We start from the raw sequence: 16861 nt of genomic DNA, 5'->3' as shown, positions 1-16861 counted from the left end.
TTTGTAAAGAGGACTTTTAACCCAAAGCATGAACGACTGTTCAGAGATACAGAGTTGTCCTCTGACTGTATCAAATCAAGCTTTTGGGTTAGATAATTTAGGTGCTGTGTATGTGAATGAGGTAACTGTTGATTAACATTCAGTAATTGATATATGTTTTAAAAGCATTAATATAGTGGATCATTTCTTCATCAGAGTCTGTTCACAGGTCTTGGGGAGTTCTGTTGAGCTGTATGAGGCTTCAGAGGAAGCTCAAGTGATGCCACTTGAGTCAGAAAAAAAAATGGCGATGTGGAGTTAGAAAGAGGAGAGGTTAGCAGACCTCTGAAGCACGCTCCTCATCTCTGCAAGAGACATTACTAACTTGATTCAACTGAATCGTAGACAAAGCTGTTGGCGGTTATCTTGCATTGTGGGTATTTGGGGATTTTTCTTTCCTTTAATTGTGATTCAAATTAGACATTTCGTCCGAAGAATGGTGCAGTGCTAATTCGTTGTTCCCTTACTGTAAAGTGTTAAAATAAGATCCTGAGATGTTATGTTACAGGGTGGATTTTTCTTGGAGGGATTGGATTTCAACCCACAGATTCTCAAAAAAAAAAAGACACCTCGTTAAATCCGACGAGTTAGATAATGACATGATTAAACATTGATTAGAGCGACTGAGCAGCTTCACTGAACACTGTTTGATTGTGCAGCGAGCAGAGGGTCAGACGAAGAGGAGCAGCTCTCCTGGATTGACCCACATTAGCTTTAGTAATAACTGACGTTAAGACATGAGTCATATCCCCGAGTCGCTCCTGTTTGGTGTTATTAAAACCATTTATTGTGTACAAATAAAATAAAATAGTTAACATCTTGTAAGACCAAGTGTGTGCTGCGCTGAGCGTTTATGGCCGGATCTCATTTCCGAGCTCCCGCAGATGGCAGCACATAGAGCTTGTTATAAATCTTTTATACTGCAGCACAGCCCGCCGCCTGCACATTTGCATGCTCATGTTTCAGGGTATTTGTCCATAAAGAGCTGTGGCCGGTGCTCTGATTCCCCCATTATTTCTAGTTGATTACCCGAGCCGTTGCATTTAGAGCAAGGAGAAGTGAAGGGCACAGGGCAGCCGTGCATGGCCATGGGGAGCAGACGTCCCACATGGCACCATTTATTCACTCTGAAGATTAATGCCTTCGTGGATCTGCTCACATTTCCATTTCACCCCTACATCAGCTGTTAGTGGACTCTGGTCTTTTTGCTTTCAAAATCTTACGACATTTGTATCTTAAATTGTTTTTTGAAAGGTGCTATTCAGACCCTTTGCTCATGCACACATACTCCCTGCTACCCCTGCACAAGTCATTGCCCCATCAGTCAGAGAAGTCTGCACCCGCCCGTGTTTGAAAGGCCAGTTTGTCCTTATTTTTTCACGGCTCCTGCCTGAAAAAAAACAGCTGATCTGAACTGTTTTGACTCTGTGCTTGTCCCTGACCTGAATCTGCTCTCTGCCCCCTGTCACCAGTCTGCTCCCAGTTCTCCCGAGGAGTCTACGCCATCTTCGGCTTCTACGACAGGAAGTCCATGAACACGCTGACCTCCTTCTGCGGGGCGCTGCACACCTCCTTCATTACGCCCAGCTTCCCCATCGACGCTGACGTGCAGTTTGTCATCCAGATGAGGCCCGGATTGCGGGGCGCTGTCCTCAGCCTGCTCGCCCATTACAAGTGGGAGAAGTTTGTCTACCTTTACGACACGGACAGAGGTGAGAGAGTAAAACACACTCGCACACACCTATGGCAACAATGCAGGCTTTCAGTAGGAGATAGATGAGTAGCGCAGAACTATAGACAGTAAGAATAATTTGTACGCAAGCCCCGCTCATGCAGATGCGCCTATGATCAGTCTTTAATATGTAAATCCCTCAGCCCCAATCCTTGTTCTAAATGCCCTGATACATTTTAATCTGTGCCGGTAATGATCCTAAATTGCTTCACTATGTGCCTGAAAGCGGCTCACAGCAGCAGTCAATAGCTCATAGCTTCAGAGCAGTGACTCACTCACAGGTGCTGCTGATCCGACGCCGTACTAGGACTCCAGCCGCCTGAGCCTCTAATCCTCGCCACTCTGATTATCTGTTAGCTCTAATTGGATTATATAAAGACAGAACACAACATAACTTCTTCATGAGCTTCCAAGGCCTCCCGCTCCCCTCATGTAGGCCAGCTATTTACAGACCCGGGTCTGTGTTGTCCTCCGAGGGTCAGCATCTGGAGCAGATGCATTAAGAAAGAGCGCAACAATCTGTCCGTGCAGGCTGAAGCACAAGCAGGCCGGCAGAGAGAAAGCGTGTGATGTGCTTCCATGTGAGTTCTGAAGTCGTGTTATTTGTGTTTCTGGGAGATTTTCTGGGTGCAGTCGCTGCTGTGAAATGTGCCAAACTGTTCGGAACTGTGCATTCCAAGTATTTTTAAACTGACATCGAGCATTTCTAGGACAAGAGCACTCCTTTTTCACTTCCCCCGCCTCACTTTACATATTTCCACTTCAGGTGGGTGTGTAAGCTGCTGCTCACTCATGAAACTGGTTCTCACAGAGCCATTTTGTGCTTTTTGAAAATCTGCAGAAACACTTTTTTGGCAGCGCTTTTCAACAAATGTACGTATGACTGACACCGAGCGAGAGCTTCCTGAAACCTGCGTGACGAACATGGCAACAGAAAAACATCTATAACAGTATGTATATGGTTTGAGCCATTTCAACCTCTGTTTCGTTGATGGGCCAAGAAAATGAAAACCTATTATTGCAGTTAGTCAAATTTTCAGAGAGGATGAGATCAGTGGTTGATTGAACATCCTGTCGACAACTGAGAAAAAAATCACTTCACACATGAACATGTCAAGAAGAAGCCAAAGTTCTTGCAGCTTTCTGGATCATTTGAATGTGTTTTTAATGGATTTTTATTTCATTACTACAAAAATCCAGTCTAGGTTTTTTTTTAAGATATATGATAGAGAGAGGGCAGTGGATAGTGTTGGAAACAGTGGAGGAGAGAGTGGGGATGATGATGCGCGGCAAAGGGCCAAAGGTAGGAGTTGAATCCGGGGTCGCCCCATCGAGGACCAAGTCGCTGCACATGAGATGCACGATTTAACCGCTGAGCCAAACCGGCGCCACCAGTCTCGGTTTTGAACAGCTTTTAAATCGTTGATTGAACAGTTTTCTGATAAATAATTCTATGTTTGGTACATTTTTAAATATCCTTTGTTGTAAGTAGAATGTGAATGATATGTGACTCATAAGACCGATATTGATAACGATATCAGAGGGGAAACATGTACCCATACTGCTGGTGATATAGTGAAGTGCAGTTTATTTTAAACTGCACCTCAAATACCACCTCAAAGGTGGTATTAAAATGGTCCTTGGCTATGTAGAAACTGCACCAACTTTAGATATAAGTATGCAAAAGTACTCATTCGGCTGCTTGACAAAAAGTATCATAATTGAAGAATATTGTTGACTTTGCAAACTTTCTAGTGTGACTTCTCTTCCACATGTGCTGGGTATTGTCATCTATAGAGTCAGAGTATGCTGGCGTGTCTGTGTATTCGAGGCAGATTGCTTCAGCTGATGATTATTTGGCGGCGTGCTTGAGACAAAATGATTTTCGAGAGAGTTTAGAGAGCTTCTCCTGGGAACAATCAACCTTCTCAAAGTGCGTCCTGATGTGGCCCTTAAAACTCCGCCTGACTTTGTCATCCTCTCTCACCTGCTGCGTCGACGCTGATGATCCACCATCTGTAATCCTCCGCCCGTCTCCACAGTGTGACACAGTGTAAACACTGTAGTTTAGGACCGATTCCCACATGCTGCACAGCTTGTGTTTGCTGAGAGGCTAGTTAGTCGTCCCTTTTTTTTTTTGGCTGCCAGTCCCATCCCGCTCCTCTGTGTCAGGGCTGTGGAGCAGCCGAGCCAACACTCATCCGAATGTCAGTTTAATCTTCATTATAGGAAGAGGGCTCGGTTTGGGTCCGGGGAGCGGCTCGCAGGGGGCTCTTATAAGAGACGCTTGTGTCAGGGGCTGTTGATATGATGGTAATATGCTGCTGAGGCATTTCACAATGACTGCGATCTAATGCCTGTCTCTTAATGAGACACATGCCACATCAGACCGGAGCCTTTTATCAGAACAATGGCAAAGGCATTTTAAAGTCAGCTGGAAATTGGAAAAACTATTAAACTGAAACTGTCGACCTCCCGCTGCTGATCCTGTGGAAGTGGACTCTGACTTCCCTTTCATCACACACCATGAGAGGGATTCTTTCTATCATAGCCTGAAGGCTTAACTAACACGAACGCTGTATCTGCATGATGGGATTTTGACTGTAATAGAATAAAAAGGCCCAGAGATACCAGATAATGAACCCATGTGTGAGCTGAACATTTCATTTACAATGTATATTTCAGATTGGAAAAAGTAGTGACATCACAGAAGGATTAATTCAAGCTCTTACAACTGACATACGACAGTTACTGTTAAATAACGAGTGGGAGTCTGTTACTATTTCCTGCAGCCTACTTTTCTTTGAAGTCTTTTGATTGTAAGACAAACATAACTGATACAAAAGGACAAAAGAAACTCAGATCCAAGAGAAGCTCAACAAAGACTTCACGCCCTCATACTCATGTGTCATTAAAGTCCTTCTTATCTGCAGCAGTGCTTCATCCCCTTCTTCCACTGCATGTTCTGGTAATCAAATGCCCTCATTAAACAGGCTAATGGCTGCTGGCAGAAAAGACCCTGAACCGAGGAACATCTGGGCATTAGCATCTGGCCGCAGAGAGTGGGACACACCAGGTTTTATTTATGTTTACCTAATATACAGCAAATTGCTTAGTGCTGACTTATTTCATGTCTCGCCCCTGCATGGTATTCACGAATGTTGTGAAGATTTTTGAGGAATTATCCTCAAATTAAAAAATCTTGATAATTAATTCAGAGTAACAAAACATATTTTTACGTCTCTAAAATAATACACATTGTACTGATGTCAGGAGACACTACTGTTGTGAACACATCTCAGGGGGTTGATTAAGAGAAGCTTTGTTTCATTACAGACACGTACAGTAAGGTGCAGCGAGCTTCACATGTGATACCTATTGTTGTATTACACTCTGCATCTCCTCGTCCTCTCCTCTATTATGACCTCTACTGTTCCTCCTCTGACTAAGGCGGTAATGGAGAGTTATTCATCAGTTTGCTGATGTTGTTTCCCTGAGGGGTGATGTCATTTACCTTTTATTTTTAGAAGTTATTGCATTGAGATCAGGGGGTTGAAGAACTGAGATCCTTAACCGGTATAAACAAGGTCAAAAATACTCGATACAAGTAGAAGTCTTGCAAAAAGTACACATATTGTAACAGTGTAACATAATTAAATTGTTTTTATTATTGAACATTATTGTATTATTAATATTATTATCGTTATTCAAGCATTTTTATTGTGTTAAAGTGAAGTTGAACGATTTAATTCAGTGCTGGATGTGTCAAAATGAGTTACTTTGAACAGACAACACACACACACACACACACACACACACACACACTCTAACAAATGAAATGAGTTCATGAGCAATAAAACTCTCAATTCAACACTCGCAGGAGCTGTATGACCATTAGCTTATCATGGCTAATGCTAGCTGATGTTAGCTAGCTTTAGATGGATATGTTTTAGCATTACTGGTGTACACGGTGTTAAGCTTAAACATACATAATATTTAATCTGACACACATAATGCATCATATTAAGTGAGGTCATCGTGTTTTTATGTAGTCTTTTTAAGTAACTTGTAAGATTAGCGTTTGATAAATGTAGTACGTATGTAGGACCGTCTGAGGCATACTGAAGGAGCGTTTAATGGACATAACCAAGTAAAATAAGTCCTACAAAACTGTATTAGTGTACAGTTCTTCAGTAGAGGTACTTCATGATTCATGAACTCCACATAATGCAAACTAGAGCTTAATTTCTTTTTGTCACCATCAAAATAAAGGACTGCAATCCAACAACCTTAACTGCACTTTTTTTTTTTCCTGCTTTCTCCTTCCCCTCTGACAAATGGGGATGGTCAGGACGTTGGAGTATTTGCATTCGGCGTGCAATCAAACTGCCCCGCTGCTGAAAGTCTGGTTGCTTTCGTCTCAGCGAGGAAACGTCTGATTAATTGCACGTTGCTAAAGAGCTGCACTCAGCAGTCAGGCACCCAGGCTCATTAACAGAGAGTGGGAGAGAGAGAGAGAGGCTCAAAGCAGCTGTTCCACTCTGTGAACACCTTACTGCACCTTCACTCACAGATGGACACGTATCAATAGGCTTTGACCCCCCCCTCTGTGCGTAAACAATGTTTTTCCTTCCAAGATCTAACATCGCGGCCGAGGAAGAGATTTATCAATCACGCTCCTCTTCCTGTTTTCCTGTCGGTTCAAGGACTCTATTATGCCTCGCAGAGAACATAGAGGGAGCAAAGGAGAGCGTGACTGGGATTCACATGTAACAGAATAACAAAGTAGTGACTGAAAGGTGCTTCTCTGTAAGACGGCTTTCAAAGGAAACACATAGAGATGCAGATGAGAAAGCACAGCGCTGCCATTTGGAAAAAAAACCCTCCAAGGTTAGAAAGGACTTTGTAAAATTTATCAAACTTTAAAATAGAGCATGTTTCTGAGAATCCACTCTGACTCTACGTTGAATGAATCTCAGTGGGATTCAGATTGCCTTTAGATTTACAGCTGGGTGTGGAGTGTGTTTAGATGCTGCGAGCGTTTGTGTTTGTGTGTGCGTGCTGAGCGTCGATATCATTGGTTAAAAGCTACAAACGGGAAGATACAGCTGAGGCGTTAGCTGTCTCTGAGTTTTCTGCATGAACCAAACCTCCTCACTCGGCTCTGCCAGACGGCCAAAAATGGCACCAATTGATCCGTGCACATCCACGCATGCAGAGGCAGTGCAGCTTGAAAGCGACGTCAAACATGTACGCTGCAGAGTTTCTCCTCCACGCTGCAGTATGCAGCCCTATGTATCTACAGAATCATGCTTTTGAATTATAACTACACAATTTTTTTGCAGCCACGGAAGATTGTAGTGAGTAAAATGCAACGCTATTATTTCTCAGCCTGGATAAAGACCACCACAAAGCACAGAGATAAATGAGCACAGTCACTTCTTATGGGCATTGTTTCTTTGAAACATGAAGACATATCGTCCCTCTTGAACAGATTGGCCGACAGGCTTCCATTGCAGAGAATATAACACACTACTAAAGCTACAGCAGCCTTCAGAGAGACATTACATAACGTTAAACAGTTGCATCACTTTGTAAATCTTTGTTCTTTGCTTTAAAAGGGGAGCTGCAGCGCTTGGCCTCATTACACACAATCTGTACCCTGGGCATCTCTGCAGAACTGGCTCTATATGTGTAGACAAAGTCATTACTGCAGAAAACGAGCATGCACACATTGCTAAACTGGATTGCACAGAAAATGTGTATTTGGATTATATTTGCTTTTTGTTCATGCAGTTTGCTAAAGCGATCACTGAAATCATTGTTTCAGGACCTTGGACAGTTCCTTCACTATTCACAGCTCTCTGTCTGTTCAGGACTGTAAGCTGTATCTGATCTGTTTTTAACCATCCTCTATGTATTCTCGTATTTATATGGGTGTCTTATAACAATTTTATATTAATGAATGACAGAAGAAATATAAGAAATAAAACAAAAGACGCTTTAATGAGCATCATCACACATGAAAACAACAATAGGGGAGAATGTTTTGGAAGAACGGGGTTCATCCGCTTAGTATACAGTTGATCCAGAGAAGGCAGCTCATTGTTGCTAAAAATGGCATAAATCCACTATTTGACACAATTTTATTTGATATTCTGATATTACTCTGGAAAATAGCTTGAGAAGTTTTTAATACCAACAGAGACACCTGAGCAGCGAATGGCTGCACAGTTAGATTTAATGTTAAAGTCTGCTCTTTGAGGGAGCAATGAGGATTCTGTAATAACAACAATAAACACACAAAGGATCATTACCTTAAATTAAATCACCAGAACTAAAGAAGCGGGTTGGGGTGACTGAGGGAGCTGTATCATAGTAATGCACCAGCAGAGTGATACTAAGAAGTGTCAGCTTACATTGTCTGCACTGTACACCTGCATGATTATGACTAGATGGTTACTGTCCGCAGCTGTGAATGAGCCGATGACAGTGAAGCGTATATGAAACGACATCGGGCGACACGAGTGTGACTTCCTTGCTCTGCCTGAACTAACACTGTTGTTCATTAGAGAGATAAACAGACGGATGTCTGTTATTGGCTAATGCAGGAGAACACCTGACAGTCCGAAGCACCTCATCAAATTGATGAAAAAAACCTATAAAGAAATGAGCATTGCCATAAAGCTGTCCTGCAGCCACCTTATATGATGTAATTAATATTTGACAAGCACATAATACTTTTTTATTATATCTTTCAACCCTACTTATGTTCTGTAGTATTTAATTGTAATCTGTAAATCACTGCCGAGCTAGGATCCACATGATACTTATCTTGAAACCCATTGGCTATCGCCTGATTAGGACGACGGCCTATTTTTGGGGCTTCAGGTGTAGTCAGCGGTTATTTAACTATCACCTGGATCTGACTATTACCTGAATGTTACTATCGCCTGGATCTGACTATTACCTGAATGTTACTATCGCCTGGATCTGACTATTACCTGAATGTTACTATCGCCTGGATCTGACTATCACCTGAGTCTAACCAAAGCTCCCTGAAATGCGATTGGACATTAGTACTCTGACTACATGACCTGCATAGCTGTAAAGATACAGTATGCTTATTATGAGGCAGTTTGATGAGCCTCGCATCAGTTTTTCATATATATTTTATACATCTTGTATTCCTCCCTGCACGTGGCTTTTGGCTGTGGTTTGCAAAAATCAAAGCTGTTGGAAAGAGTTTTGTAGGCATCGGCCGTTTTTGGAGCATTTGCCACGAGCATTACTGCCTGCAGTCACAGAGCTCTCCTTTCACCTTACGCGACCTTTAAAGGACAGAGGAGTGGAAAAACAAGCTAAGCCGTGTAGTGGGGTATCAGACTGTGCCTGTGTAAGATGGTCACCCACTATATTTTATAAGAACAAATAAATGTTTGTTTTACAGCAAAAATAGAAACAGCTTCTGTCACTGTTTGACTACCAGTCTTCTACGAATGGTCTCACTTACTGTTAGTTACACTTAGCAATAGGCAATCAATGCTTACCTTCATCCCCTGCCTCTGTACTCACAGGGTACTATGAATCATTGATTATCTAATCATGATAACCAGGTGTGAGTCCACTTATCCTGCTCTTATTTAAAATGTCTCCTGTCAGCTCAAGGAGAAGACAGGAGCAAGAGGTTTATTCCGGCTAATGTACAGATTTTCCCCCTCAGCTCAACACTGTTGTCTCTGCCGCTCACAGACGGAGAAACCAGCCAGATCTTTGAGTGAATAGAAGCGAAAATGAAGCTGTACGGAGACGAGGAGTGAGGGGAAGGAACAGAGGAGTCAGCAAAGCCTTTGTGTCTCTCCTGCGTCACAAACAGCAAACGGCACAGAGGGCCAAGCTCTGTCAGACATGCTGTCAGATGCACCAAATGTTTTTTACTCCACGTATCCAGAGCCCCCTCCTCTCCTTTTTCTGTAACATCCAGCTTGTCCTTTCTAATCCGCTCTAACCTTACCGCTTTACATGGCCGAATAAGAAACAAGGTGACTTTTAGAGCGGCCGTCTGCTTTGCAGGCTCTGCTCTGTTTGTGTCTGTGTTGCTCAAATGTCTCTCATCTATTTCAGGACTCTTGCTTTCAGGATAACACAAGGCCATTACAGCAGCAGTCTTTCTGCATTATGAAAAAGATTGATGTGATGTGCGCTTTCCTGCATGCCCAAGAGAAAACGCCATTTTTATTTGCTTAAGAGATGGGAGGGTGTTTTGAAAAAACCCAGGCAGTGATGGGAAAGAGCCAGCCGGCTCCACTCCTTTGTATAAGATTCTAGTATACACTGCTCAAAAAAATTAAGGGAACGCTTAATCATCACAGTATAACACCAATTCAGTTAAACTTCAGGGATATCAATCTGTCCATTTAGGAAGCACACGTGATTGTGAATCAATTTAAAGAGACAACAGGTGCAATGGAGAGGCAAAAGCAAGACAACCCCCAAAAGGGAATGGTTTTGCATGGTGGCCACAGACAGTTGCTCTCTCCTGATACTTCCTGACTGATTCCTCTTTAGTTTTGTGTTCTGCTTGTGTCCTTGTCACTACTGGTACAATGAGGTGGTACCTGCAGCCGAATCAGGTTGCACAGGTAGTCCAGCTCCTCCAGAATGGCACATCCATACGTGCGGTCGCAAGATGGTTTGCTGTGTCTCCCAGCACAGTCTCAAGAGAATTGAGGAGGTACCAGGAGACCGGTTGTTGCACGAAGAGAGCTGGACAGGGCCGTAGAAGGGCATCAACCCAGCATTTGCTACTTTGTGGGAGGAGGAACAGGAGGAGCACTGCCAGAGCCCCACGAAATGACCTCCAGCAGGCTACTGGCTTGCATGTTTCTGACCAAACTGTCAGAAACAGACTCCATGAGGGTGGCATGAGGGCCCGACGTCCTCTAACGGGACCTGTGCTCACAGCCCAGCACCGTGCAGCTCCATTAGCATTTGCCAGAGAACACCAGAATTGGCAAGTCCGCCATTGGCGCCCCGTTCTCTTCACAGATGAGAGCAGGATCACACTGAGCACATGTGACAGACGTGAAAGAGTCTGGAGATGCCGTGGTGAATGTTATGCTGCCTGTAACATCATCCAGCATGGCCGGTTTGGCGGTGGGTCAGTGCCAGGGCCGCACAGACCTCCATGTCATAGCCAATGGTACCCTGACTGCTGTTAGGTACCAGGATGACATCTTCCAAGCAATTGTTAGACTTTATGGTGGTGCAGTGGGCCCTGGGTTCCTCCTGGTGTAGGACAATGCCCGGCCTCATGTGGCCAGAGTGTGTGGCAGTTCCTGGATGACGAAGACATTGATGCCATTGACTGGCCCTCTCGTTCCCCTGACTTAAATCCAACTGAGCACATATGGGACATTATGTATCGGTGCATCAGACGCCGCCAAATACCGCCACAGACTGTCCAGGAGCTCACTGATGCCCTGATCCAGGTCTGGGAGGAGATCCCCCAGGACACCATCCGCTGACTCAACAGGAGCATGCCCAGACGTTGTCGGGAGTGCATACGGGCACGTGGGGGCCATACACACGACTGAGTCACATCATGAGTTGCCATGATGACAGTCACACAAGTTGGATCAGCCTGTGATTTCAATTTTTCACTCTGATTTTGGGTGTGATTTTGAATCCAACCCTCAGTGAGCTGATGATTTTGGTTTACATTGACTGTTGTTACATCATTTTCACAATCTTTTCAACTTGAATTATACGTTCATCAAGATCTGATGTTTGATATAAGTGTTCCCTTAATGTTTTTGAGCAGTGTATAAACCCTTGTCTCGCTTTGTCTGTCTTTGTGCATCCAGGCTTCTGAATCTGAGTCATCTTTAGGTTCAACAAAAGTTCATGGATTTATTCGTGTAATGTGAATATAAAGGTAAAAGGAAACATGGAAAGAAATGCTCATCAGTCTGTTAGCAACTTTGCAGCTGTCATCAGATAAGAAATAATCTGTGTGATTGGCTGTGATCGGGGATTTGGCAGGAGTGGGTGGTGTGGAGGAGCAGGGCTCTTTGCAGTTCATCTAATTTGGAACAGGGAGCTGTTATCTGCATCGGTGTGCGTTGGGAGTAGGCGTTGTTAGGCTAATTGTACTCAAAAGTGTCCTTTTACTGTCATTTGGCAGCTTTAATCCCTTTTATTTCCCTGCCTCTGAAAGCATTGCCCACTGAAAACACTCCTCTTTATGGAGACGCATATAAGATTTGTGTGAGATTTCTCTGAAGTCGACTCTGCGGCTTTGTCTGTCTGAGCCTCCTTTGGTGTCGCGTTCAGCTTTGGGCATCCCATGACAACGGCGGCGGTTCAGATGCCTGCGAGAGAATTTTAAAGAGGTCACCTTCTCCTGAGAGGGGGAGGGACGACTGAGTCACAGTTGAGACTGCACACCACGCTCGGCCGTCATGTGAGCCGCTGCCCAAGACGGAGAAGAAGAAACACAGGGCCAGGTGCCAGCAGAGCCTCGGCCCGCCTCTTTGTTCCCGCTCTGCCTGCCACACAGGGAATAAATCTCCGGGTAAATGTATTATTCCGCATTTAATCAAACGTTTTTCAAATATCATAAAATGTAGGCCTAAAGCAAATGTTTCCCAGATTTTAAAGTCAAACATTTTCTATAGAAAAGCAGCCAATGATACCTTTTAGGAGGCTTCATGCCAACGCACTGCGAGTAACCTCTAATGAACCCAATAGCCCAACAGTGCTATGCTCTATAAAACCAGTCCTCTGAGCTGCAGGGAACACGGCATCAGAGGAGGACATCCTGATCTTCTGGGCCTCGCTGTGTGGGCTACTGAGCTCATACATTGAAGAGAATCCCACATGCAGGAACACTCGGCTTTGTGCTGCTCGCTCCAACAATCGCTGTCCTCTTTAGGCGTTTCTTTGAGGGCATTTTGTGGACAAACTACAAAGCAGAGAGTGGTTAACTGTTTGTGTTGGTAGACTTGAGCATAACATAATGTCAGGGGTGCTTATAGTACGGTATAGTATGGAAGTATTGTACTTCTACTATAAGTACTTCCTCCTGATCGTCCTTTGCATGATATTCAAACTATTTAACTATTGTCAGCATGTCGCAGGTCTGCTTCATGTCAGCACTCATCTCTTCAGGAGACATGTTGTCCTCTGTTCTTTCTCTTTGAGACGCAGCCACCAAAACTGATTTCAGTTGTGACTTGATGAAAGGGCAAGCTGTCTAGTAGAGAACTGGTGCAGAATAAACCGCAGAGGAATCAGATGCTGCAATAACTCAAAGCCTTTTCTTCCCTTTTGTTCTTTGCCTACAGATACTGCATGCATGTGTGTGTGTCCTTTTCTCCATGTAGCCTACTTTTGACTTCAAGTTGCATCATTTCACTTAAACTCAAGAAACATTCAATTTTATTTAAAAAAAAATGTTTTAAGAGACAATTTTATTTCGATGTAATTGGTACTGGTGCCGAACCAAGCATCACCTGACCTGTGAGGAGCCTCTTAATAAAGGCAGGCGTGCTGGAAGCTGTGGCCTGCGGGAGAAGCTGCAGGAAACTTTCTTTATGTTATGTGAATTGGTTGATTTCTTTGTTTCAGACAAAGTGGGCCTTCCTGTGTGGAGTTTGCAATCCAAAGACGTGCTCATTACGGTTCAATGCTGAAAGGTCGTCTGTCTCTGTGTGTCAGCCCTGTGACTGACAGGCGACCAGTCCAGGATTTATGTTGGCTGGGATAGGCTCCAGCCCCCCGCGACACTAAACAGGATAAGTGGTATAGTTCAGTGGTTCCCAACCTTTTTTCCTCGGAGCTGCTTGTGTCTAAGAAAGGCTGAGCCCCTCCAGCCCGCACACACGTACTCCAAAACAATAAAGTGATTCATTCCAAATCTTTATTGGCAAAAGTTGACACCGATCAGCTTAAAGTTCTTTGTTGTTTTAGTTTATCAAAGTTATCTTTAGTAATTATAATAAACACCACTTTTAGTTAAATTTTAATACGTGGATGTAGGCATTTCTGTCTGCATGTAAGAATGTAAATGAAAAATATATCTGTGTGCATACATGTGTGTATGTATGGATGAATATATTTTTTTAATAGTTGAACACTTTTGATTATCAAGTAAGTCCTTTTTTAATGATTTTATTTCATATGCAAATCTGATCTTAACAACCTCAGTGCAGACAAAGCCTCACACACCCCCAGCCATCTCTGGTGCCCCCCTAACAGTTTCTAACTTAACCCAGTTTAACTAACCAAACAACTTTTGGACAAACCCAAAAAACAGTGAGTAAAACTTTCTAACTGAAAGATTTTGTGTTTAGCATGTTTACATTATTGCACCAGCGGGTGACTATGTTTAACCATTAAGCCTAGAAGCTGTAATAAAGCTGAAGAATATGACACAGGGGTCTTAAACAATTAGAAAGAAGTATATAAAACTATAAAACGTGGGATTAAAATAGATTAATTTTTGTGGCTCAGTGCTGTGAAAATCAAAGAAACAAAGCTGATAATGTGGAGCATTTTGTTTATGGATTAGCTTCTGTTTAGCCAGAGTGATATTTAGTTGAATATGGACAGAAGAAGAAGAAGACCAGGGTGACCATAAAGTATTGGATTTATTTTAGGTTGGGATAAGACTGCAGGAGTTTTGGGCTGATTCTTATTTTTTAAAGATTCTTCTTTTTTGGCTTTTGCCTTTATTGAAAGGACAATAAATATAGACAGGAGATGGTGGGGACGACATGCATCAAAGGGCCGAGGTCGGAGTTGTTCCAGTGGCTGAAGCAGCGAGGGCTTTGTCTCTGTACATGGGGCGCCTGCTCACAATGAGAGCGAGAGGGGGGTGGAGCTGCAGACCTTTAAGCTAACTTAAGCTAGCATTCTACGGTTGACTGAAAACTGTTTCTTCTCAGTTTTGACCACCTCTGTCCAGATATTTTCTCCTTTTGATGCTGTGGAGTTGCTTCTGATGTCTGTGATGCAGCTTCTGGTAAGATTTTAAAACTGCTGTAGAACTGAGCTAGGCCTTAGTTGCACTGTTTCAAGGACTTCAAAAGTGCATGAAATGATTTCTTACATTCAAGACTTACCTTAAACTTCCAATGTGAGGATATTTCTTCACTTTATGTTGGAATCATTGGCAGATCCAGAAAAGTGGTTATTACTCATTCACCAGCTTCCTCTGCCTGTAGAAAGTCTGAGAGGGCAGCCCTACCTGATCTGCTGCTTTGTTAAAAAACATGCTTTGAATAAAGACGAGGCGAAGCTACACTCTGAAATACAAAGCTGTGAGCTTAAAAAGCTTCCCTTGAAACTCTTCCATCACAGCTCAAAGGTATGCTGCTGGAGGGAGATCTGCTGCCATTTGAGTACAGTGAACTAATTTTCACTCATGTTCAGTCAGCCCAGTTTGAGATGATTTGAGCTTTGTGGCATTATCCTGCTTGAAGTATCCATTAAAAGTAGTAACTTAAATAACCACTGGTTACAGCAGAGGTTTTCAGAGAAGCTTCTCTGTCGAACCTTGAAGCAGATGCCTTCAGCAGCAGACTCATCTGACCTCTGCCATAGACGAAGCTTCGACCTGAAAACTTCTGAAAAACCCCTAGAAGCGGTTGTGCATTAAGGACATCATTAAACTCTGTAAGGAGCTCCGAGGTAATTATGCCCAAACAGGGTCTTTATATTCTCTCAGTGGATGAGTAACAGCAAAGATTTACTTAAGTTAACAAAGATCTGAAGATGTAAAACCTTAGACTTGGAGAAGGACAACCTGCCAGTTGAAAGGGCACTCTGCATTCAGTGGATTATAGAGGAAACTTCGTTTGACGTCAACCTTTAGTTCTGTTGAAGACCCAATTGCATTGAAAACAAACTTAAAATCAAAGTCTTGAGGAGTTATACAAGCTCAACTCTGAGAGGGACAAGGCCATTCCTTGGGGCCCATAAACAATCTTGGCAGGGATGGCTGACGCTCCTGAAGCAGATGGGGAACTTAAGAATTTAGCAAGGCATCAAGCCGTCAAACTTTAGTCGCATCACGTTTGCACAACTGCATAATTTTTGTGATGCAAGTGAGAAGGGATATGAAGAAGACACTTACCCCAAACTGGCCAATGAAATCTGCATGTAGCGTTCACAATGAACAAGGAGATGCAAATCTAAAACAAATACCAAGGATGGGACCCACCACCCCAGTGCTGTATTGATGGTATACTATCAACAGAGCTACAAGTCTCACTTGACTGGCCAGTTATCTTGAGTCTCTATATAAATACATCTAAAATGAAAACCAAGGGTTTCAAACATTGCAGAAACTGTAAGTGCTATTAAAAAGAAGTGAAGTGAAGATACATCCATACAAAGTTAAATCCACCACATCGTGCCTCTCGTGGATTAAGAGCACACGTCTTCCTGAAATGTTGCAGCTGGACACAACTACAATTATATGTAATTCCCTTCTGCACAACAGGTTGTTCGTGGTATTGATGTTAATGGAGTAGTTTAGCTTAACCCAACAACTCTAGTTACTCCCATTTAAAGCTCCCTGGAACAAAACATGGAATACCTGAACCATTAAGGATAATCAGACAGTGAGTGAACTAACTAATTAGCCAAAAGCCAGCGCATTGTTCACGTCTATCTATTATATCCTATCTTTTGAGGCTAATATTCTTCTCCTTAGCTGCTAAATGTTCTGCTATGTTTGCTAGCTGCGTGTGTCTGTGTGTGTGTCTTCTGTTTGGTGTTGAACAGGTAGTTGAAACGTGGTGTTCTCCTCACTCTTTTCCTGAAAAAAGCTGCCTGCTGTGGCAAAAAACAAAGCTGATGATATTAGTGAAGCTGAACCACACAGAAAGGTTACGGGCAGAAAAAAACACAACAGGAACCTTTAAAATGTCAAAGGTAGAGCTGAGATCTTTGTTGGTCAACCTCGATCCATTGCTAATATACTGTATGTAACATTCATTAATTAAATTCACACTTGACAAATGTATCTACAAAATAAATTGGTCTGTTTTGGTCTCCACCACCTTCTTACAAGAAAAATTG

General features: G+C 43.0%; 1 protein-coding gene across 3 annotated transcripts in view; it reads left to right on the top strand.

Moving 5' to 3' along the window:
- Positions 1 to 16861, top strand: part of LOC138594530 (glutamate receptor 3-like) — a 78491-nt gene that overhangs the window by 15442 nt on the left and 46188 nt on the right. For all 3 annotated transcript variants that reach the window (XM_069665659.1, XM_069665667.1, XM_069665676.1), the window contains exon 3: positions 1512 to 1751. In XM_069665659.1, coding sequence (XP_069521760.1) covers positions 1512 to 1751 — 240 coding nt within the window. The remainder of the gene's footprint in view (positions 1 to 1511; positions 1752 to 16861) is intronic.

The sequence above is a fragment of the Semicossyphus pulcher genome, unplaced genomic scaffold (genome assembly GCF_022749685.1).
Source record: "Semicossyphus pulcher isolate SPU_LCO1_2020_fin unplaced genomic scaffold, fSemPul1.0.p SCAF_10, whole genome shotgun sequence".
Classification (NCBI taxonomy): Eukaryota; Metazoa; Chordata; class Actinopteri; order Labriformes; family Labridae; genus Semicossyphus; species Semicossyphus pulcher.
This window is presented reverse-complemented; position numbering and strand designations above follow the sequence as displayed.